This window comes from Microtus oregoni, unplaced genomic scaffold, assembly GCF_018167655.1.
Source record: "Microtus oregoni isolate MIOR12 unplaced genomic scaffold, Mior012 000002F_ref0000024, whole genome shotgun sequence".
In the NCBI taxonomy this organism is placed as follows: Eukaryota; Metazoa; Chordata; class Mammalia; order Rodentia; family Cricetidae; genus Microtus; species Microtus oregoni.
In genome coordinates, this window is record NW_024543061.1 from 46,978,602 (window position 1) to 47,003,751 (window position 25,150).

Consider the following 25,150-nt stretch of genomic DNA (forward strand, 5'->3'; position numbering starts at 1 on the left):
ATTACAAATGTAGGCAGGCCTATACCTAGAGAAACAGAGGCAGCTTGTAATGTTCCTCTCTGGAACACTATAGATAAGTTCAACTTTTATAAAGCTACATCAACAATCAAAATGCAATATGAAATAAACTGCTAACTATGTTACAGAATAGGTAGGTATACCTTGAATATATTGTAAATAAAAAGCGTTATTGAAGAATCAGTTAATATATGGTTTCATTTATAGTAAATGTACGGAGAAGTAAGCAATATAAAGACAGTTATTTAATAATTTTTAGAAACAGGGGACTGAGAAAGCCCCAGCCTTTCATTATGGCAAGGTTTCTGTTTGGTACTGATGAAAATATTCTGAATTAGGTAGTAGTAATGATTATACAACCTGGTAGGGACACTTAAAGACACTGAGATGTTCCTGAAGAGTGAATTTTGTGGTATATGAACTATATCAGTGTAGACAAAATTTTTGTCCTGCCTGGTCCCACAGCAGTTCAGTTCCAAACAGACACACAGAGACTTGATATTAATTACATACCATTTGGCCTATTACTCAGGCTTATTACTAACTAGGTCTTAAAATTTAAAGTAACCTAAAAACTTTGTCTATGTTTAGCCATGTGGCTTGGTACCTTTTCTCAGTAAGGCACTTGTATCTTGCTTCCTCTTCACTGACTGGTGACTGACTCTCTCTCTTTCTTCTTCTCAGAATTCTAGTCTAGTCACCCTACCTCTACTTCCTGCCTGGCTACTGGCCAATCAGCATTTTATTAAGCCAATATGAGTGACAAATCTTTAAAGTGTATAAGAGCATTATTCCTCAGAATTTTCCCTTTATTTTCTTTTCAAAAGAGGACCCTGAATATAATCTCCTCTGTTTAGCTTTTTTCCTGACCATTATCCATAACAACTTGTAACCAACATGTTGAATAAACATCCATAACCACATTTTTGAGAATGTGGGTGTAGTTTTCTATTCTACTCCGTGCTTATTGGAGGCATTGATAATCTTATTAGGACCCAAAAATAATTTAGGATTATGGTCAAATCCTGACTGGAGTATTCAGTGAGTCTGAATCATCTCAATCAGCAGTGTTGAAGCTGTTCTGAATGTAGAACTCGGAGGAAACTGTAAAAGAGGTTTTCTAAAATGTTGGATGATCTTGGACATCCAGTCCTTTTGCAGATTTTTCAAGGGGTTTTCCTTGATCAAACCTTATTTTTCTTAACCCAGAATAAATCCACAACCTCACATTTCCTATGGAAACAAAAGCAAAACCTTTTCTCCTAAGTAACATATATATTGACTTAAATTTTGAAGTCAAGGCATTTTCAAAATATAGAGGTTGGATTAATCCCTGAAAATTTATAATCAAATGTCTTTTAGCAGCTGTTGCTCTTTCCTCAGCAGTCAAACAACTAAAGAAAATACAATACCATATAGTATCCAGATTCTATGTTTATTTTCCATCTTTACATGGCTTTTTTTTTCTGTTTTAAATGTCATTTTATTGCAAGATGGTATAACTAATTACAAGTTTAAACTATAACTTGGTAATTTTACTCGGGCAGCAAGTTACTGCAAGTTACTTATTCAAAAGTGATCTTCAGTAAACTCCAGATACACAACAAGGATCAGAAATACCTGACTGGCCAATAGGGTTAAGTCACTAAATAAATGAATCTCGATCATTTCTCAGGAAAGGTACACTGTGATTTCAATAGACAGCAATACAGGAAGAGTTCTTCACACAGACTACTTCCCATTTCTCTCTGGCCATCTCAACTGAGATAGCTCCATTCACATAACTGGCTGAGCTTGAGCCTTCTTAGCAAGCAGCTTTAGATCTGAAATGCATTTGGCAATGGTCTCCTTATCCTGCTGTGCAGAAATGCTCTGCACCACTTGCTTTTCCACCCAGTCTATCATGTGTTCTTGCTCCTTGTGACGCATCATGTTCTGTACAGAAATATGGTAGTCCAGGTGACTTTTTACCTCTTTATATGCTCTATGGAGCCGTCCCCGGTAGGTGAAGGCAATATTATTCCTCTGAACATCGAAGAGGTAGTGGCGCTTCTGAACCAGTGCCTGCTGTGCCTTCTCCATGTCAATTGCATCCTGGATTTGTTTGATGGTTGCTTGCTTTACTTCTTCTAGTTGAGCATTTTTTTCCTCATTAAGTTTATCAAGAAATTCTCCAGTAGAAGCACCGTATTTCTTAATCATATAGACAATCAACCCTACTACTGTTATGGTAGAGAAGGTCTCTGAGGTAATCACATATATTTCTTTGGACAGAAAATACAAGCTAACCCCAGTTCCAAGCACGTAGGGTCCTGTTACACCAGTTTTAGGGTAAAGGAACTGGAAAAATTCTTCAGGAATCAGCCCAAGACATACTTTTCTTCTATATTCAGGAAGAGGTGGTACAGGAGTGAGACGTGGCTGTCCTGTATGAAAGACCCTTGTCGCCTGTATTACCCCTGGTCCCAGGACAACCGCGTTCTTCAGACACGGGGCTGCTGCTGTGGTGGCAGAAAGTACCACCCGGAACAGCATGGTCTGCAAAGGTCCAGGCAGCGGACTTCACTTCCCTGTGACCTTTACATGGCTTTTTAAACTCTATTTCTTTTATTTTTATTTTTAATTTTTTTTTGAGACAATGTTTCTCTGTGTATATTTGGCTGTACTGGATCTAATTTTTTTTATTTATTTATTAAAGATTTCTGTCTCTTCCCCGCCAACGCCTCCCATTTCCCTCCCCTCCCCCAATCAAGTCCCCCTCCCTCATCTGCCAAAGAGCAATCAGGGTTCCCTGCCCTGTGGGAAGTCCAAGGACCACCCACCTCCTTCCAGGTCTAGTAAGGTGAGCATCCTAACTGCCTAGGCTCCCACAAAGCCAGTACGTGCAGTAGGATCAAAAACCCATTGCCATTGTTCTTGAGTTCTCAGTAGTCCTCATTGTCCACTATGTTCAGCGAGTCCGGTTTTATCCCAGGCTTTTTCAGACCCAGGCCAGCTGGCCTTGGTGAGTTCCCAATAGAACATCCCCATTGTCTCAGTGTGTGGGTGCACCCCTCGCAGTCCTGAGTTTCTTGCTCGGGCTCTCTCTCCTTCTGCTGGGATTAAAGGTGTGCACCACCATGACCAGCTACTCTCTTTTTTAAAAGGACTTTCTCTATCCTTTTTCTTTATGCTTCCAAGCCTTATGTATATATTTAAAACACTGTAAACAATTTAGAGGATTTTTCCCCATCTGAATCTGTCTTTACTAGATCTCTCTTTTTTTTTTTTTTCTGAGCACACGAGTCTTTAATCTGCTAAACAGCATAATTCAGATTAAAACTGTGACTTTGGCAGCTAGCTCCACCCCATTTCTTAACTCTCTGAAAGTCTAGCTTCGTGGCAGAGGTAGAGAAAGGAGGCACATTTATTGCCACAAGTCTGTGGAGTTTTTAGGTCCATGCCACTATCAAGAAGCATGTCACTGAGTGCTCATAAACACCATTAAAGTATTTGGTAATAGGGCCCTTTAAAAGTTGTAAGGCTTTTGCTGGTAAAACTGAGTCAAGTAGTCTCTCTTAAAGAAGCCATGCTTCTGCTTTCCTCTTGCAAACAGAGCCTACCTAAGAAAATGCTGCTGCCAAGAAGCCATGCTTGACTCTGTTCTTCTGTATCTAGAATCCCTTCCCAAATTCTCTCAGGTTTTATGTGGATATAATTGCTGAATGTTGGGCATCCTTTTTAGATGGAATTTTCTGTCCCACATTGTTCCACAGTCATTCAGTAGCAAATAAAAACATAGATGATTATATTGATTATATACTGTTTAGCCTATTTCTGATTACTAGGTCTTACAACTTAAATTAAACCATAATTCTAGTCTTTCTTTAGCCTTGTGGCTTGGTATCTTTTCTCAGTAAGGCATTCTCATCTTGCTTCCTCTCTGGCTGGCTGGTGACTAACTCTCTGTCTTTCCTCTTTCCAGAATTCTCCTAGTCTGGTCACCACCTCTACTTCCTGCTTGGCTAATGACCAATCAGCATTTTATTAAACCAATATGAGTCACAAATCTTTGTAGTGTACAATAACATTATTCCACAGCATATCCTTAAGAAAATATACAATGTATATTTTAGATAGACAAATTTTATCTTCAGCTATAAAGATGCAGAAGATCTATAATATAATCAACAAATTCTTTCAAATCAGTAAAGACTAGTTTGCTGAGTGTTCTGAACTGCCTATCCTCCAAAGCCAGAAAGCAAATCCAATTGTTGATTATCAGGATCTGTGGCTTCTTATAAAGTTTATGTATGATGAAGTCATAGTTCAAATGCTTCACCAGTTGCTGATTCTAGCCTTAGTTACCCTGAAACTATGAAATAAGAATAACAATAGTGCTTTTGTAGGTTTGGGAACCATGAATGCTAAAGACTTGCTGTGGTGCCAGGCCCTCTGTAATGAATACTTTTATAATTAATATTATTTGGTTGTAAATATTAGGTTATACCATTAGATTCTTGGCAGTTCGACTATTTCTCTGTTGGTTTTTCTCTTATTGGCATCTTGGCCAGAAAGAAAAGAATGGCTAGAATTTCTGTTAGCGCTTAATGAATTTAATCAGCCCCTGAGGGACTTTTGATATAGCAGAGAGATATTTAACAAGAAGCAGAATTTGTATTCCTTCTGTGTTTCTCTTCATAGCTGGCAGAGACTTCCCTAGTAGAGGCAAGGTTACCTGTGCTGAGAGATACGTTAACATACCATGAGAGAATGTTAAAACTCAGAAAACACATCCCCATGGCCTTGTGTTTCTGTGCTTGTTCTAACTAATGCAATTTAGGCTACTTCCAATAAGAAAACAAGCCACTGTCTCATAATGTGCAATATTCCCTAGTCTATTGTTTTATGTTGTTGTTATTGCTGTTGTTTTGTTTTCTGAGAGACAGTTTCTCTGTGTGGCCCTGTCTATCCTGTAACTCACTCTGTAGACCAAGTTGGTCTCAAACTCAGAAATCCATTTACCTCTGACTTTTGAGTACTGGGATTAAAGGTGTATGGCACCACTTCCCTGCTAAGAAATGAGCCATTGTGGATTTGTTGTTGTTGTTGTTGTTGTTATTTATAAATTTTCCTTTCAGGAAATATTTTAAATATATTTTAAAAAATATTTTTCCTTTAGAAATAAAGATGAAAAATCCATAAATGGTTGTATTGCACTGTATTGCATATATGTATTCCAAGATGCATATAAAAATATTACAAATAATGAGTAGAAATTGTTAATCATAGTCACAAAAAATAAATAGTTGGATTGTATTACTTGGTCAAGTTTCTGTTTTATACTTTTCCTTATAGATAATAATAAGGATGATGCTATGTTGCTTTGAAACAATATTACGAGACTTTGGATAATGGATTTTCTCTACAGTGATCTTCATGAAGTCAGTATACTAGAATCTATAATAAGATTGATGATGTTATGAGAAATAAAATAGCTAAGTTCCCTGGATGGTTGAGCATGAAAATATTTGAAAGAAAGTGATAGCATACAAACAAAATTAAAATAATGGCAATTATTTTCTCTTTAAAAGCGTCAATAGAATGCAATGGTAAACAGAGTTATGGTGAAGTAACCTGACTTTTGATTTACAACTTACCATGAGTGGACTTCAACCATTTCTAATATGATAAATTAATGTTTTTTCGTTATTCTGTGACTCATTTCTTCTCAATAATTCTAATTATTTTTTCTTTTTTGATTTCTTGAGACAAGGTTTCTCTGTGTAGCTTTGGAGCCTGTCCTTGAACTCTGTAGACCAGGCTGTCCTCGAACTCACATAGATCTAATTGCCTATACCTTCAGAGTGCTAACATTAAAAGGTGTGTGCCACCACTGCCCAATAATTCTAAATTAAAAAGATTCGTTTTGCTTATTTGGGTATGTGTATCAGTCCATGTGCAAGTGTGTGTATATATTTGTGTGGGCCAACATAGAGGGCAGCACAGGGTCTCAGAATTGGAGAGGGAACTATTGCTGAGATAAACAACATGACCAAAAACAAGTTGGGGAGGGAAGGGTTTATTCTGCTTATACTTTTGTATCTCCATTCATTACCTAAGGAAGTCAGGGCAGGAAATCAAATAGGACTGGAACCTTGAGGCAGACGCTGATGCAGATTCCATGGAGCGTGCTACTTACTGGCTAGGTCTCCAATGCCTGTTCAGCCTGTTCTTTTATAAAGCCCAGAACCCCCAGTACATGAAGGATAACAGCCGCAGTGGCCTGGGCTGTCTCTCATTGATCACTAATTAAAAAAAAAATGCCTTATAACCTTATTTTATGGAGGAATTTTCTTATTTGAGGTTCCCTCTTTTCAGGTAACTCTAGCTTGTGTTTATTCGAGACAGTAGGCTTCCACACAATATCATCTTAATAGAAACATTTTAACAGTGTTTGCTAATATGATCTACAAACTTGTAGCTGTAGCATAAAGAATAAAAACCCAGAGACAGATAATGGGATTCAGGCTGAAGATCAGAAAAGCAAAGTAGCCAAACCATGAAGAGAGCTCTTACCTCTATGAAATCTTCAGTCTGAAAAGTAGCGAGTTCCTGTCTCATCCCATTTTATATTCCTCTCTAGTGATGGTGTCAAAAGCATGCACCACGACTGCCTGGCCTCTGTGGTTCACTAGTGTGGTTGCTGTGATTAAAGATATGTGCCACGACTGTCTGATTGGATGGCTGACTAGTGTGGCTAGCTTTGCACTCTGACCTTCAGCCAAGCTTTATTTGTTAGACCATGGACAAAGCATCACTATATTTAGCTACACCGCTCCTCAACATTCAAAGTTATCACTGAATAAATAACTTTTTAGTTCAGCTTTCTTTTCTAGTTATTGAATGTTTAATTGTCTTGCTTTTCCTATGCATTTCCCAGATTATGTTTAATTGTTTTTAATAATGTGCTTTCTTTGAGTTTCAGTTCTTGGGTGCATTATTTTTGGTTTTTCTGTTTGGTTGGTTTGTTGCTTTTTGTTCTTTTGATTTTTTTTGGGGGGGGGGGGCAGGGTGTCTCTGTGTAGTACTGGTTATCCTAGAACTTACTCCATAGACCAGGCTGGCCTTGACCTCAGAAATTCACTTGTTGCTGCTTCCTGAGGGTTGGGTTAAAGGTATGTGACACCATGCCCAGCTGAATTTCAGTTGTTTTTTGTTCAAAATACCTATTAATTATTTATTTCAGTGCATGCTATTAAATGTAACCTTCTGTACTGTTTATCATTGAATGTGATCATTGCCATTATTTTTGGATAATATTAAGATAGTTTTGGAATTTCTATGTGGCACCAATTTTCTACTCAATATATTTCATGAGTTATTATATTACTATAATAATATAATATATTATATTCTACCCTTTGTTAGCACAGAAAATGAGGCTTGCTATTTGATAAAATTATGTTTTCTAGTATGATCTGCCCTTTCCATCCATTAGCTTTTGGGATTCTTCTCTGTAAGATTGAGATCTGCTTCTTTTTATGGTTTGTTGAAATATACATATATATCTAGTGGTACTTCACTTTTCTGTCTGAGAACATCTTCTTTTTTTAAGTTTTAGAAAATCCTTGTACCTTATATGAATATTGACATTCTCACACTGTTTTTTTTTCTGTTTTCATTTTCGGAATATTTCATTAGATATATTTTGAACCAAAAATTATCCTTATCCCAAACTTTTATGTATTTTATGATCATTATTATTTTATATGTCAATTTTGCATAGTAGGTAAATATATCAGATCTTTCAATTTCTTAATTGTTTCTTCACAAATGTTACTTTTCTTGTTGATCTTAATGTATTGTTTGCTGCATTACCAAGCATTTCAAGTGCTTTCAGAACAGAATTTTACTGATTTATTATTTGTTTATTTATTTATTTTATAGTCCATGCTATTTACCCAATGAAATTGATATGCAGCTTTGTCTACTATATTTGCTTAGGGTTTGTTACTCATTTGTCATAATCAGAGAATGTTCCATCTTTGCTCAATCAGAGTAATTGGGAAATTGTGAATTGAATCTAATGGCTTCTTTCTGAAATCAACTCATGAAATCTTCGTTGAAATTCCTTTAAGAACCTGCAAATTCATGATTCCAAAGATGGCAAGTGGTTCTCAAACATATGCCTGGAAATAAAAGAAGACCATAGTATGTGTGAAAGCAATGAATATCTACCCTAATCTTCCATTTGTCTAAGTTTCAGTCTATCATTATTTTAAGGTTCTAGGTTTTAGAATTTCATTTTAGTTCGTAGATTTTCTTTCCCTTTAAAGCATTATCTGTTTATTAACAATTTGTTATTTTCTCTTGTCTCTCTCTATAATTAATTTCTAGCTAAGTTCATTATTAATCTTTGATCATTATTTTCATGCAGATGATTCTTGTCCTTTTACTATGCCATTTGTCTATTTCTGTAACAGTTTGTCACCACATACAATTTGTAATTTTATGTTATGTGCTCATTTGATGCATAGTTATCCCCTTCTGTTCTTCCAGTGTTTTGTAAACATTAATCAAAACATAATTTTGCTATTATTAATGAGTTAAGTTCTGAAGTGTTCAGCCTACTTTGTGTTAATTCATTGCCTCTCATTGGTATTTAATGATTCGATCAAATGTTCATATATTCATACTTGACCTCAGTTTTAGATTCTTCACTTATGGCACTTTAAATCACGAAAATCTAATATACATCTTCCTTTGGTTATTCTATGATTTCCTAGTTTGTTTAATGGATTAAAAGTATCTGTGTTAATACAAGAAGTCATGCCTATTCCCTTCCTTTGTCTGCTAAGGTTATGTCTCCTCCATCTGTTTAGATGCTAATACTCTGGACCACCATTTCTTAGTCATATATCAAGGGCCAGTATGTTCTTAACCTACTAGGACATAGACTAAAACACACTGCTCAGACTTGGAATTTATAGTCGTCTTGTGTCAATTTCTTCATTGCTTTGTTTAATTTAAGCATTTAAAAGATTAAAAAAAAAACCTATTTTTGGAAGCTGAAGGTGTAACTCAGTGTTAAAAGACTTGACCAGCATGCATGAGATCCTAGGTTTGATACTCAGCACATTAAATAAATGAATAAATCAGTAAATCTGGTTCTGTTGTCATGTAATTTTCATTGCGGAGATAAGCACATAAGTCTGTTTGCTCTAGATAGGAACCAAAGGCAGACCAAAGCAATGAAACTACCCAAATGTGACTAAGAGAACTATTACATTTATAGGAATGTCTTGTGGGAACAAGAATGTGGGGTTACTGACAGTAACATAAATTACTCAAAAGCAACTCTATCAGTGAAAAGACTACTCCAACATATGTGGTAACTCAAAAAAGCTGCATTTTCAGAGCTCCCTTTATAGCCAACAGGTATTACTTGGGAATATGCTCTTTTCCCCAGTTATCATTGCTACTTATATAACCTGTACAAGGCTTTGTAGATCATGTAATTTTCTGAGATTCCTGAGTCTTCTAACTTGCATGAGTTGTTTTCCTCCATCCAGGAGGGAATGCTCCAATTTGGAAGACATGGCTGTACAACTGGGGACTCATATTTTATTTTTACATGTTTACTGATATACATTAGCTAAGTCCAATGTGCTTTGAAAACCAGAAATTCTGAACATCAACTCCCTAATGGATCAGAAAAGGTTTGGAAATTGCATTATTGACCGTGCTCTTCTGACACATCTTTCTTTATAAACTAAAGGGAAGAAAAGCATGAATGAATAACATATCTCTTATTTTCTCTCTGCTTTGATATCAATCTGTTGTGCCATGTTAGAAAAAAAAACCTAAAACTGGAAGCAAATTGTCCATCTGTAACATAAGAAACCCTAGTTTGCACCTCAAATAAATATATTCTGTTCTCATAACTAAGGAAATCTAGATAGGACAATCTTTTAAGAAAGATCCTACATCCTCTTCAGTATTTTGGAATTTAATATTTTGATCATTTCCCATAGAATTCTTTTTGATGTTATTATTACAAAAGATGTGTCATTTCACCATTTTTCAACAAAGAAAAATCATGTCTTATTGAGTCTAGAGTTTAATGATGTTGGTTTTTGCTGCTTGATAGATCTCAAGAAGTGATAACAACATAAAATCTTTGGTGATTGCTCTAAAAAAGGGTTTCAAGTGCCCTGCCAAAATAAGATTATGTTACTTTTTTCTACATACAGAAAAAGAAAGCAAGCTACATTTTTTTACCTTGTCACATTTCAACTAAGATATGTGTAGCTTGTCAAAATTACAAAACAACACTTTTTAAACCTTCTAAATCATGTGAAGTGAATGAATATATATACTTCATAGATCATAAAAAATACACTGTAATTCCTTTTTGAAAGTACTTCTTTAATATAATCAAAATAGTTCAGGCTTGTAGTCAAATGTGAAGTACTTGGCTAGCTTTTACAGAATTTTGGAATTCTATTTTAAACATAGAAAATATTAAAATAAATAGATAGTATATTATAAAATTAATGAAAATCCTCAAAATGATAACTATCATAATATGAGTATTTTTAAGTGATACTCTCTGATGTAATCCCTTGAGATAATGATTGTGATCAATTCATGTTTGGAACGTTAAATTTTAGGGAAGTACAGCAACTATAAAAATGCTGACTTGGATAGGAGCCGAGCCAAAGGCCTTAACCATACAGAAGCAACTAAAGGAAGTTAAGGGCAGACAGATACTCTTCCTGCATAAAGAGCACAGAAACTGGATATCCAATAACAAATAGTCAGCCTGAAAACATACAGACAAGTAACTTAAAACAGAGTGAGCACATTGTACTTATATATTTAGAAACACATGTAACAAAACTTAATGAAAAGGGGGGGTCTGAGTTTAAAGAAGCAAGGAAAGGAGTGATGGATGGGAGGTTTGGGAAGAAAGGAAGGAAAGTAGGAAATTATATAATTTGAGTCTATAAAAAATAATTTAAAATAGTGGGAAGGATAGGAGAAAAAATTAATTTAAATTTGATGTTGCCTAGCCATTCGTACAGAGCTGGAATTAGGAATGGCTGGCCTATCTTGCCAACATAAGCATGGCTTTGATTTTATTTGTCTGTAAGTATTGGATAATATTGCCCAGTAAATGGGAAGTGGAATAATATCTCAGATGGAGTGCTATTGAACCAACATTAAAACTGAGAACATTGAAACAAACAAGCAGAAACAAGCTTGAGAAATTTGAGAAGATTCAACCTGGGTACTGGTGCCGTGAAATAGTAGGCAAACAGCAGACAGTTGTTTCTGAAATAAGAGTAATGAAATAAGAATGGGATGGTTGGTGCTCATGAGTCTCTAAGACTGGGAGCTGGGCAAGGAAAAACTAATCTACCCTTCCTATAAAGATCTGTTCTGAAGTGAGGAGTGAACTTGTCTCAAAAGTCAAGGACTGATTGTGCCTGAAATAAGTTGTCCTATTTCTTTTTACCTTTTCATCTACCTTTGAAATAAAAGATTAGAGATAAGAGGAAAGCTAACTAGATGCTTACTAGGAGAATAAAATTTTTACAAGAAAGCTAAAACTGCAGCTATCTTCAAAGACAGTGAGTGCAATGTCTCAGGGCATGGGAAGATCAACTCTTCTGGTAATGGTAGAACATAAGATGTCCTCAGCAGTATCCTTAAGAGCTGGAAAACCCAGGGCATTAATGAGCTGGAAGTTGGACCAAGCTGCTGAAAAAATCTTCTTTACCAGTACTCTGTGGGTAGGATCATAGTGGGCAAATAAAACTTCTACTAAGGGTTTAACTGCCATGAGAGAAAGGGATCTCCCTTTCAAAGGATACACACAGAGAAATCTGATGGTAATAATTTGAACAAAGAGACAGGCAATTGCTGAAAGCACAGCTTAAGAGCATAAGATAAAAACACAGTAAGTATGCTTAAACAAAGAGAAAATAGAATGGGATTCTGTGGGTGTTTCTTTCTTCAAGGCACTTGTAAAATTATCACTACATCCTTTTAATGTCTCTTCTCTAATTTTGTGTTCATGAAATTCTTAGGAATGAATAGCCCTCACTCAAAATTTAATTGATGATTGCAAATTGAATTTAATCAGGAACTGTCTAGATATTTCATTAGTCAATGGAAACATAAGCAGAAAAGTAGAATAACAAACAATGGGAAAGAAAGGAAGGAAAAAAAGAAAGAAGGGAGGAAGGAGAGGGAGAGGAAGAGAAAGAGAGGGAGGGGAGGGAGAAAAATAGGGAGGGAGAAGAAATGAGAATGAAATAAGTAGCACCAGCATTCGTGAGAAACATAAAGTTTTAATGTTTTAAGCCATTACATTCAGGATTGTTATTGCAAAACCTAATTTATCCTAAGTAATGCAGTTCCCTAGCATATAACGTAGCCTGGAATGAAAATCACCCTACTTATGGCCTTAATATCTCCACAGTGGAGTAGTACCATGTTGAAGCAATGTTGTCTGTGATAAGTCCTTATATTTGCTTTTTCTCCATCACAATGATTGCTCAAGATCAAATTTTGCTTATTACATAACTAGCAAACTGCACAGTACAATTCTACCCATGAATATGAGATCATTTAATGAGTAAGCCAGAAAGACTAAACTCATAGAGGATTATAAGTAAAATGTAGCCTAGGGGCCACCCCTGCCAAGACTGCCATTACAGTGTAGAGGAAACAGGGTTAGAAATGGTTCTTTGTATCTGAGTTCCCAGGAGTTCTATAAATGTCTTGGCATACAGTGTATAGAGAGTAAAATTTACTTCCCCAAATGTTTTCTCTTTAGAGAAAGAGCAAGAGTCACATCTCTAGCACTAAAGGACTAAATAATATTTGATTGTAAGCTACAGACACAGAGAACATGAAGTGATCATATATAGGAGCAAATGGTTCATTATCTCACTTGCTTGGGGAGTCTAAAGTCTTAAGATCAAAATGATGACAGACACTGGAGATGGAGGAATTGAAAGATGACAGTCGAAGAGCACAGAGTTTAGACATATGACTTGATTTTTTAGATCTATTGTATCATAGGTGCCTATAATAGACATATTTTATACATACTAATAAATAACTCTATACTTTGAATTTCTCACCACCCAAGCAAGGAGTTACTACAATCATACCATTACTTTATTTTATCATCCTATTGCATATGAGATATATTATTATATGATACTCTATTTTATAATGTTACACAATCATTATTTGCCACTTTAAGATACTACTCAATAAAACAAAAGTTTGGCTTTATAAATTACGTATGTTCTGTGCTATTGGCTTAGCAAACATTCTTCTTAATCCTATAATCATATCTTCTTTAGCAATTGTGGCTAAGCCTAAAGGCCAATTCTAACATTTCTTCCCATTATTGTTTAAGAACGTGAATTTTCAATTGCGTACATAAACCTCCCTATATAACTCCTGTCACTCTTTGGTAGAGTTGGAATTAAATGTCACTTCCACCTGTGTTGTAGGAGAAGAATGAGAAACCATTGCTTCTATCCCTGCCTTTGAGGAGAAACTGAGGGCTCTTGGCACTGAATGAGGTACAAGAAGAGGCAATGTTAACAGATGTTATGAAATGCACCTGCTGATGGGATGTTGAAACTCCCCAAACTCTCATCTTTTAGGAGGGCTAGCAATGCTCTTGTGGATGAGAACCTGATATTAGCAAGAGGTGGTTGTACTACTCTGCCTTTGGTTGGAACTGTAGAACAAAAATGTACTTGGCTGAGAAGAAGCTGTTGATTGCTTACATGGGCTTCTGTGGCATGCCAGCTCTTCTTGCCAGCCTGCTTTTTCTTATCAAAGAGCTCGGAGCTCCAAGTGAAGTGAGACTCCCATTTGACAAGCAGGCATAGCCATTTGGGGAATATACAAATTAAAAGGCTTCAAGATAGGAATAGGAGCATAGCAGCAGGGAGTATCTTAGGGATACACTGTCAAATCACATCCAGGAGTTGGCAGAGTGAGTCACTCCCTTCCAAAGGATGAACCCTGCTGTGTCAGTACTTGGACAGTCTCTGAATCTGTAGTAGCTATTTAAAGTTGCCAGAGATGATTTTAATATCCCCAAACTCTGGATCTGCTTAGAAACACACTTGAACTTTACACAGTATACCCATCTCCCATATTGCTTCAGCATTTCTCCTAACTTCCCACTTATTAGTCATGCATAGTCATAGAACTTTGCTTTTGGGAGGTCTTAATACAGAAATGAACAAAATTAGAGACATTTTGCCTCAGTCAACCAATGACTCACACAGATACAATTGTAATTTGTAGGATCTCTGTGGTTTTTATCAGAATGTGTGACATATGTATCCTGTCATGGATACATTTGATCTCTGTGTTGACCAAGAAATCCTAATTATGACACAAAAAAAGCCTCCTTAAACTGGCTCAATTAGTTTACTAGGGAGCTGTAAAATATCTTAGAGAAACCACAGGGATTGACGGACGGTTGCAATCATGTCAGGAGCACTGGTTATGATTGTAGGTTTCTGAACTCCGTGTTCGCTCTTAGATTGTACCCACCTATACAATCTCCTTCCCTTTATGCATCCATCTATCTCTGCCTTCTTACTCCATCCATCACTCATTTCTTTCTTCTCTCCATCCGTACTTGTTCGTTTCCTTCTCTATGTTCTTTTGCTTATATTAGCTCTCCATACTCTCTGTGGTACTTCCTGCTCTCGTTTGCACCCTCCATTTTACTATGAACTCTTTTGACAATTTATTATGAACTTTATGGCTTTCTGGGTTCTGCATTTGCTTGACTCTTTGGCACCTTCTTCAGGATGTAGTTTCTGGACCTCAATCAACAATTCCATTGTGACAAAAGTTGAGTTTATTTGTGGTGCAAGGAGAAATCCAGACTCCCTTGCATACAGGTGGGTGTGTAGTTTGTGGATCTGTCAATTTGGTACTTTTTTATTGCTGTGACCAAATCCCCAAGATAAAGAACTGGCAGGAAAAAGACTCACTCTAACACATAGTTTCAGAGGGATTTGAACTCATCATGGTAGGAAATGTGCAGGCAGTGTGGAACAGTTCTGTCTCCTATGTTACAAATGTGAAGTTGAGTGTTCATATGCCTGTTCATAAGTTCACTGTTCATATGCCTGCGGACCAGCAAACAGATGATGCAGCTTGAACCAGGGTCAAGTATAGCCATCAGATGCTCACCACTAGTGGCCTAATTCTAGAAGTAACACCCTAACACCTAAACCAAAGAGCACCACAAGCTGGTAACTAAAAGCTATATCTGTTACTTTCTGTTGCAAATTTTAAAAGTTTATATTGGCTCTCAGTTACAGAAGGATAGAGAATTCATCATTGTAGGGAAGATATGGAATGGTGGTAGAAACAAGAAGGCTGACTGATCCCTCCAGGAAAGACAAAGGGGATGGGAGAAGACAGGAAACGGTATAAATCAATAAAACCTCAAAGCCCATATCCTGTAACACACTTCCTCTGGTGAGACTTCACCTGCAAAAGGTTCTATAATGTCCCTAAACAATGCCATTGATGGGGAATGTTTTCTTTTTTTTTTTAATATGTTCCAGAATTTTAATACTATTTAGAAAGAAAATGAATTCACACTGTTTGCCATATTTTAATGGCATCCACAGTTATGGGTGATTGGGTTGGAAGTAAAGTCCAGTTCTATCCAACAAGAAAGTGCCCACTACATCCATGATGTCATAATGAATAATTCTTTTTTTTCCTGTGGGTGACATGGAAAATCTATGTCAACGAACAGAGACAAAAGATGGGGAATGTTTTCAAACTTGAATTTGTGGGGCATTTATTATTCAACAGCCGTATTCTCAAAACTTGATTCATATCATGATGAGTTACAATGTTAGGCAGACAATCCAATGATTAATTTTAATATATGCATTTAGTAAATTATTTTCTCAATGACATCTTCTGCTTTAAATAATATTATCACAAGGTCAGCATTTATTCCTGCTTACTGTATAGTATAAGTACAGCACCAGTGAACTACATTTTTCTTCCTTTCTGGAATACGCTTTAGTCATTTCTCAGGGGTCTTGATTGGGGCAATGTTTCCTAAGTGATAATCTTTACTAAGGAAGACCAAATACAGCACTCATGGATTCAGGTTTCAGGTTTTCATGTACATGCACAGCATCTCTAGCTTTCAAAGACAAAGTTACAGACTTTTGTATAGCTATGGTCAGGATTTTATTTTTAAATTGTGATTTACAACAGTTATATATAAAGAGTAAAAGTCAAACTAGGTATTGTGTGCTTGGAGTCTCAGCCAACTGTGAAATTGTAACACTTCACTTAAAACTAAGAATTTGTTAAATCTAAGATGGGTGTTCTTAAATAAGCAAAATGAGTGTTTTAAAAATTTAGATTTATTTAATTTATTTTATATGTATGGGCGTTCACAAGGCTACAGTGCCCTCAGAGATCTGGAGATGGCTTCAGATTCCCTGAAACTCTAGATACAGAGAGCTAAAAGCAACCATGTGAAGAGTACGAACCAAACTTGGGTCCTCTGTTAGAACAGCTAGTGCTCTTGATTGCTGAGCCAACTTTCTAGCACCAGAGTTATTTTCACCTAGATATTGCTTAATAAGAAGAAGAACTCAGTCAGATGAATGGGAACAGACTTTTATGGTATGTGTTTATTGGCATAATTTGGTACTTAAACCAGGACTTAATATATCCAAGTTCCTATGGGTCAAGTGGAAATCTTGATAAAAAAAATCAGAGTCCTCTACAGGGAGTATGAATATATCAACAAGAAAAATTAAACAATGTTTATTTCTAACCAGATCCTTAATGACTACATAGCTGGGTATCCACAGACCAAAGTTAACCTATCAATGTCATAGAAAAGTATCAATATGACTTTGACTCTAGAATTATTTTTTTTTTCCAGAACAACGTAGAAGCAAAAAACAGTGTAATTATTTTCTTAAGTCATAAACAAAATGAATTTCAATTGAGTTAGGTTCCTTACTTAAAGACAACCTAACTTGGAACGAGGTTTGAATTAAAAACATAATTCTGTTGATTCTACCACCTGCTGGGACTGGTATTTATTACAGTTATTCCATGTTTCTTTGTTCACCTTACTGTGAGTTACTGTGTGCACAGCCTTAATTCACAGGCTCTGTCTGTTTTTAGTTCACATAGGTATTGTGAACATAAACTTATACACAGAAAGACAGATTTATCTATATTTCAGCCAAGCTTTTGCAAAGCAAGCCCAGGCTGAAGAGAGATTGTTGATTGATACTAAATCTTTGACAGCTGGGTGTATATTTTCTGCAATAAGATGAGTAACTTGGGCTAAAGAGGACCGATGAGGATAAAACTCAGATTTATTAAGGACCTTTCCAGTGAGCAGGCTGTGTCCTTACTCACCGCTAAAATAAATAGTGTCCAATTCCAATTATATCATCCCATGATGTGTAATTTATCTTTGATTAACTGCTATAAATTGTTATCATCTTCTTAATCCTGGGTGAATTTCCCATCATGTTTTAACATCTGTAGATTTAAAGTGCTGTGGTATTCTGTATATTTCTTCAAGAATACATTTTATAATGTATCATATTTTACTTAGAGATTTTTTTAAAGGGATCCTACTTCTGTCTCTTATATAATAAAATGCATGAATTCTGCTCTTAATATTTGATCTACAAACTCGGTATGTATAATAAGCAGTGGAGTAGAAATAACTGTTTCTTCCAGACAACTTCTAGGCTTCATTGATGAAGGGAGATCAGCTGTGACAAATTTATTTTTATTTTTGCAGTCAATATACACATATATTTGCATATATAGATATGTTTTTTCTTTATTTTTGAGAATTTTATAGATGTATAAAATGAAATATCATATCTACTTCCCACCCCTCCTCCACTATCCATATTCCTCTCAACAAGCATTACCCACTTCATGTACTTTTTTAATCACCCACTAGATCCAGTTAGCATTGCCCATATAAGCATGGATGGGCACAAAGTGGTCCACTACACCATGGCTATTCTTCTGGTGGCTGTGTCCTCAAAAAAAAAAAAGAAAAAAGAGCTATCGATTCCCTTTCTCCTAGAAGATCTCAATTGCCAAGAGCTCCTCAGTACAGAGTAGAATTTGGAGATCATCTACGTCCGCTGTGGTGGGAATTATGGCTGCCTTGAACTTGTGTAGATTTCTTATTGGTTAGCCATTATGCTAGAAGTCCATTGCATATTAGCCATATTATATCCAGAAGACAGAGTTTCATAGCTACCCATCTTCCAGCTCTTGTATTATTTCTGACTCCTGTGATGTTCCTTACCCCCTAGTGGTAGCAAGGATGGTACCTGGATGATATAGATTTCATATTTAGTACTAAGCAATCAGTCCCTTTCTCTCAGTACTTTGGTCAGATGCATCTCTCTATTGACTGCTGTCCAATCTCTGACCAAATCTAACTCAAAGGAGTTCCTATTCCCCTTATTTTTGATATGCTTGACAATATAAATAATAATGCATCTTTCTTTCTATTCAAGAAAGACATCATATTCCACTTAACAATTTGAATATTAATATCTCTCTGACATTAGACATGCTTGTCATTTGTACATCAGTTTTTGTACTTGCAACGTAGCCGCACTAACATAATACATTATTTGTCACAGTATAATGTGGATAAAATGACAGAATACTCAGAAGCACTTGACAAGTGCTTGGCATTTTAAATACCCAGCAAATATTTGTTTTTAAACCATTCTTGAAGCTTTGAATGTCTATAGGAACAAGCAATAGTGAAAGGATCATTCTGTTGACTTATGCTTGATAACCAGAGTCTTCCTGGGTGGCTGGCATTAAGTTTTAATAATAATTAGAATGTTTTACAGTGTACATCTACAGGGAGAAAATAAGAAATAGCATGCTTCTAAAAGATAATTAAAAATAATTCTAAGTGATATACTATTTAATATTCCCAATATCATCACTTCTGTTCTTAGTATTATATCTGAGAGCTAATGGAAAATAATGGCAAGAAAGATCTGAACTAATGTGCATAGTTGGTTTTCATCATGTCTCTGAAGTGTTGCTTATATAGACAGTCAATTATTTGGCTATAGGGAATGAACTGCTATTTTGAAATTCTAAAGTTATTGGTTCAAGGGGGTAAGACCTCTTTTGTAAAATCTGGAGTTTATATAATGGATAAAGACACACCGTTGCAGCTATTTGTGGTGACACATGCCTATAATTTTACCATTTGACAGTCTGAGGCAGGAGGGTCATTAGTTCAAAGCAAGCCTGTGCTGATTAGAATAGTGACCTGCTGTCTCTAAAAACACTGAAGTGCACGGGAGATAGCGCCACAGATGCATCTGTTACGTGAATTTAAAATAGTTTCAAAGGAACCAATATGTGTTTGTTTCACATGGAGGAAAAATTAACAAAGCACTTCCATTTTGATTTGTCTGGTCAAGAGCAAGCCCAAGTTCAAATTCTCTACTTCTGCCTTATGCCTTCCATCTGTCTGAAGCTTATGGATTCTTTTTTTTCCTGAAGTGTATATATGTTTGCTTATATCTCTCTGCATGATGTCTGATGGTCTTGGTTGCTTTCTGTAGATGTTGTCCTAATCAAGGACTTTATTCAAATTTATGAGCAGCACAGAAAGCATCATTTGGGTAAGGAATGAGGGAAACTTTACAGGATGTTTAACCAAGTTTTACAAGGATTTAAGCTATTTACCCCAACTGACCTCAAAGCACTGCACACACCTCAATCAAGCAGTATTAGTATGTTGCCTCCAACATTTATGGTGGCTATTTGGCTGTTTGTATGAGGTCACTTTCTACCCGTTTGTTGATTTTTTTTAAATGGTTGTCATAACACATACCACGACACAAGTATTGCTCTCTTGGATAAGTTCATGAAAAGGAACATAATTTGAGATTACGTCTGTGCATTAACTTAGGTTGCAAAAGCTAATTATATAAAACTCCATGGTTGTGTGTTGCATGTTCTTGTAAATGCAGTTTAAACAAATAGGTAGAATTAATAGCAGGATACTATTCTTTAGTCTTCAGTGGCCACAAGGTATATTTTAGATTGGCTGTAAGGTTTATCAAAAATTCCAGTCTCTTATAATGAAAAAGACATTTTCGTCAAAGTGTATCGCCTGTGATAGAAAAATACTTGCTGCAAAGCTTGAGGACCTGTGTTCAATCCCTATATCTTATACAAACAAAATAGGCGTGATGGTACTCAGAATCCCAGCACTGGATACATAGAGCTCAGTGATAGTCAATGTAGTCTATCTGGTGATCAGCAGGCCAGTGATGCCATCTCAAAAACAAACAACAAACAAACAACAAAAACAAGAAAAGACAAAACCAGAACAACAGCAATGCCAGAACTAAGAGGAGAGTGTCTAGAAACACCACCTGAAGTGACCTCTAGCTTCTGCTACGCACACCTGGACACAAACTGATGTGCACACACAGAAAATTAAAATAGGTAAATAAAGGACCATGACTTGGGCCATCATAGAGAATATATGTAAAAGTATGTAATAGTTTCTTTTATAATTGCTTGAGTGCCTAAAACCCGAACTTTACCCAGGTTTCCATTTTGAGTGAAGCCCCATGGATAGACTTCGATTTGTAAATGCCACATTTGTAGCAGATCATTTGACAGTCTGGCACGTTTTTCCCTTGTCATAGTAAAATAATCATCTTCCAAATGAATTACAGTAGCGTATTTGCAGATTTTAGTCAGCCCAGGACAGTCCTCTGATAATAATGGCATGGTGACTTTGGGAGATATGATGCCACACTGCTGCTTCAGTCAGGTCTGCGCCATTTAATTACGTGGATGTGAACTGACAGATAGATTTAGTATTTTTATAGGTTGGTTCATTGAACTGGAAGAGAACCAAGCGTGAGTATTTGGAAATTACAATGTATAATGTAATGTGTGTGTGTGTGTGTGTGTGTGTGTGTGTGTGTGCAGGCGTGTAGTACCTAAGACTCACTATTTACTTAGGAGTTCACATGGCTGTGGCTTAGCTCCATCTGGCATTTGTCTCTGGCAGGGCTACTTGGCGTCTCCCTGACTCTGCCTCCTTCCTTCCAGCATTCAGTTTAGGTTTTCCCACCTTGCTCTGTTCTACCCTATCAGGCAAAGCAAGTTTCTTTATTCTCCAATGGTATTCACAGCATATAGAGGGGAATCCCACATCACTTATGTATACATACAATTAGTAGTCCAGAGCACCCATGATCTTGTCACCTCCCCAAGACCCCATATATAAACAAGGGTACACTGAATACCAAGAATTCCACATGAGATTTTGAAGCACATTTAGATTTAAACCACATTAGAATGCAATTATAAGAATGTCAATTTATGGAAGTGGCTTGAAAATTAGGCAAAAAACTTATCTAGCAAAGGTACTGGAAGATATGTAAGGACCTTCTAAATTTATTCTAGAAACAAGATTGTTAATCAGAAAGGTAACTTTAGTAATCTTCACACTTAAAGCCTATGGAAAATCTCTAGTCAATACTATATAATGAATTTCCTTAGCAATACTTATGGCACGTAGTTCTTTAGTGATGGGCAGATTGTGGATGTCTCAATTTGAACCATTCAAAGCATGCCTGATTTTCTTGTTGTGTAAAATTCCCAGTTACCCTTATCTTCTTCTCTCCCTTAATGAAGAGTGAGTTTAGTTAGCATATGATAAATATCATAAAGTGTCATTATATGATAAAATATCAAAGTGTTTCTGGCAAGTGTAAGCTAAAATTCTATCAATAATTCTTCAACAATATAAGAAAAAGAATACTGGCTATTTCCTAAAAGTTGCACTTGACCATCTGTGGTCATATGCTAACTAAACTTATTCTTCATTAAGGGAGAGAAGAAGATAAGGGTAACTGGGAGTTTTACACAACAAGAAAACCAGACATGCTTTGAATGGTTCAAATTGAGACATCCACAATCTGCCCATCACTAAAGAACTACACTCTATTTCTGATAAAAGTGTATTTTTCTTATGAAAAAAAGAAAACCAGGCTTTAGCATTCATGAAGGACCCTATAGCTTGAGGACTCACTGATAGCAATTGCTTTACATGTGATAAAAAATTGATCTTTCTGCCCCCCAAGCCTATATCTTTCTTCCTAAAAAACTCAAAATATAGATAGAACACTAACATCATGTTTTTATAATAATATTCATGTGAGGTAGACATTATTATGGATCCTATTTATTGCACGTGAAACTCTATCTAAAATGTCTGTGATAGTAATTCTGAGGAGCTGCACCCGAGATCCAGATTTTATTCCCAAAGAGCTTTTTATTTCATTGCATCCCAATTACTAAAGTCTCACATCTTTTTTTCTTTTTATATACTTGTGTGGAAATGGAAAGTAACTGGTCAGTATGATCTCCTAAGTGGCTTTCTGTATAATTTAAAGTCATCTTCAAGGTGGTATTGATAGCAAGCTCCATAAAGCACAGAAAGTGGCAATTCTTCCAAAGACTGAAACAATAAATAGTATGGTAATGCATAATCTATAGCTTTAATGTAGGTGATTTCCTACAAATAGAAAATAAATAATGTGTATTGCATATTTCACTTAGACGATTGCTTTTTAATGATCATTGAAGAATGGAAAATTTATAACAGATGCAGCAACTTAATGTTCCAGCCATCTATGAACCAGGGCTTTTCTTGGCTGTGGTGTTATTAAGGTGAGTCCTTAACTTTATTTACTTGAGGGTTTGACTTTGGGGCCAATATGGTACATTTCAATAAAACAAAACTTGAAAATAAGAAAATCTTGGCTTTAAATGTAGCACTGAAACAAGTTGGCAGTGCACCTAAAATATTGGATTTTCAGAGACTTTCTTTGAAATTTACTAAGGTTGGCTTAGATATATTCATAAAGGCACCTACTGGGTTGGAAAGCCAATAAGTTGTTAAATATCATGTTTCATGCCCATCCCTGTGGTGCAGCACATGCTATTTGGCTTTATTGTGTTGTACTGGTATGACAGAGATTGAGGTTTACGCAGAATCTTTGAAAGCAATAGAAATCAATCTTCTCCTTCCCTAACAGTCAGAAGTTAGCAAAGGTTAGACCACTGAAGAAGACTCTGGCATTTTATTTGTTTGGCATTTTATTTATTCTAGATCACCTAGTCCCTAGAGGACAGTAAAATAGGATGAAGGATTTGGTTAGAAAGCAAATTTGGTGAGCTGGTTTTGTCTTGCATTGTGTTCTGGAAGTCACAAGAAAAGGGGAAGGAGAGAACAGCACTGTCCTGTGAGCCCTTGTCTCTTAGTGATTGAAAACAACTATTCGCAATTCCAACAAAGCTAGGTGAGAAAATCCCATTGTGAGTATTCTTGAGAAGACAATTCTCCTTGGTGAATCTAGGCCATTGCCATGACAATACCAAGTCTTGAGAATTCGTTTTTCTACTTTTTTTTTTTTTTTTTTGTATCTCAAAATGCTGCTTGTCTTGGTCATAAAACAATAATCTTGAGAAACAACCTTGACATGAGACAAATGTCTACATTTTTAAGGTAATTAAAGGGAACTCGAATTAGAACTCTTTGTGACTGAAAAGTCCAAGCTACTTGTTTTTGAGTTTTCAAACACAACCACAGATAATGTGTTTTTCTGCTAACTTGTACCAGTATTGCACTGGCAGTGATGGGTAAGTCAATGCATTAAATGGCTTAACAGTGTAAAAATTATCATCATTTTCAAATATTTTAACCTTCACATTTTCTTAGAAGACTACAAGGTGAGCAGTTACGTTTTTAGAATCCCTGTAATAAGCTGTAATAACAGCCAACTGTTCCTATGAATTTGTGATTCCACACAGTAAAATTGTGTACTATCTAGCTTCTCTATTTTTTAAAGCTTTGGCAACAAGAAATCAAGGTAACTGGTGTGACTACCAGACCAGCACTCCTTGAAGCATGGTGATGGTGGGGTGGGGATGTAGGGAGGGAGCACACACACAAAAACAAACAAACAAACAAACAAAAACATTACTGATCCAGTTTAAATCTGTAATGTTGACTTTTTATTCCAAAGTATTTATTTGCCCTTGAGGGGGGGGGTAAGAAAATTAAGCTAGAATGTCTTATACATTATACATAATTTACTTGATGATGGAACAAACTTCTATTATTTTAATTTTGAAAGAACCTATTGTAATTATTTAGTTAAATATGATTTTGTAATTGCAAAAGACCTCAACAGGATATGAATCCATAGCGGTAAGTATAAGCAATATATATTTGGCATCTCTGTTTTCTTCATCAATGCTAAGTGGTAGCAGTCATCATTTTCTTTCTTATGAAATTCTCTAATAAATTCTAGGATTTATCATCCTAAAGCACATTCCTTCAGAATTGCATGTGGATAAACAGGTCTCCTGCCCTCTCAAGTGAAGAATCCAATGTTGGCAGCAGAATTCATGATCTGTCCTTAGCTCCCCTACATAATAATTACTTAACCAGGTTTTCCACTGCTTCCCAGACCCAGCCACGCTAATCTTAGTGATGCAGAATGACATCCAAACCCAGACTATCTTTTCAATTCCATTTTGCTTGTAATTGTCAATGGGACAATAAAAGTGAAAACTAGAAAAGAGAAAGAATAAAACATTTATACAGACATTTCTTTCCATGAAGTTTATTCTTTCAAAAGGCCTGGGTACTTCTACAATATTATATTCTTGTCACATTCAAGAAGATTCTAAAGTTTATATATAATATACCATGTGGCACTGAAATAGGGTATCCTGAGAGAGGGTTAAATATATATAGCAAAAGAGCAGTTTCTGGTAATAAAATGAAACCGAAGAAATAGAAGTACAAAATTAAATTGATCTGAAAAAGAGAAAGAAAGTAGGTATTTCCGAAAGTTGCTCTATTATTCTTGTGGAATGTCTCTTGAATGAACCACACGAAACATATATATTTTTAACTAATTTCCTTAAAATATGGAAAGAAAAATTAGTCATGCTGTATGTGAAAGTGTAAATGGAAAACTCTTCA

The 25,150-nt window shown here is 35.9% G+C and overlaps 2 protein-coding genes across 6 annotated transcripts in view; one reads left to right on the top strand and one right to left on the bottom strand.

Moving 5' to 3' along the window:
• Cntn4 (contactin 4) overlaps nucleotides 1-25,150 on the top strand; it is a 995,812-nt gene that overhangs the window by 242,064 nt on the left and 728,598 nt on the right. The window lies entirely within an intron of this gene.
• LOC121435793 (ATP synthase F(0) complex subunit B1, mitochondrial-like) lies at nucleotides 1,628-2,553 on the bottom strand. The gene has a single exon (XM_041635250.1). The coding sequence runs from the start codon at nucleotides 2,551-2,553 to the stop codon at nucleotides 1,795-1,797; it is 759 nt and encodes a 252-aa protein (XP_041491184.1). The 3' UTR covers nucleotides 1,628-1,794.

Excerpts from the sequence above, each read along its gene's own strand:
- LOC121435793 (XM_041635250.1), bottom strand. The coding sequence starts at position 2,553 with ATGCTGTTCCGGGTGGTACTTTCTGCCACCACAGCAGCAGCCCCGTGT.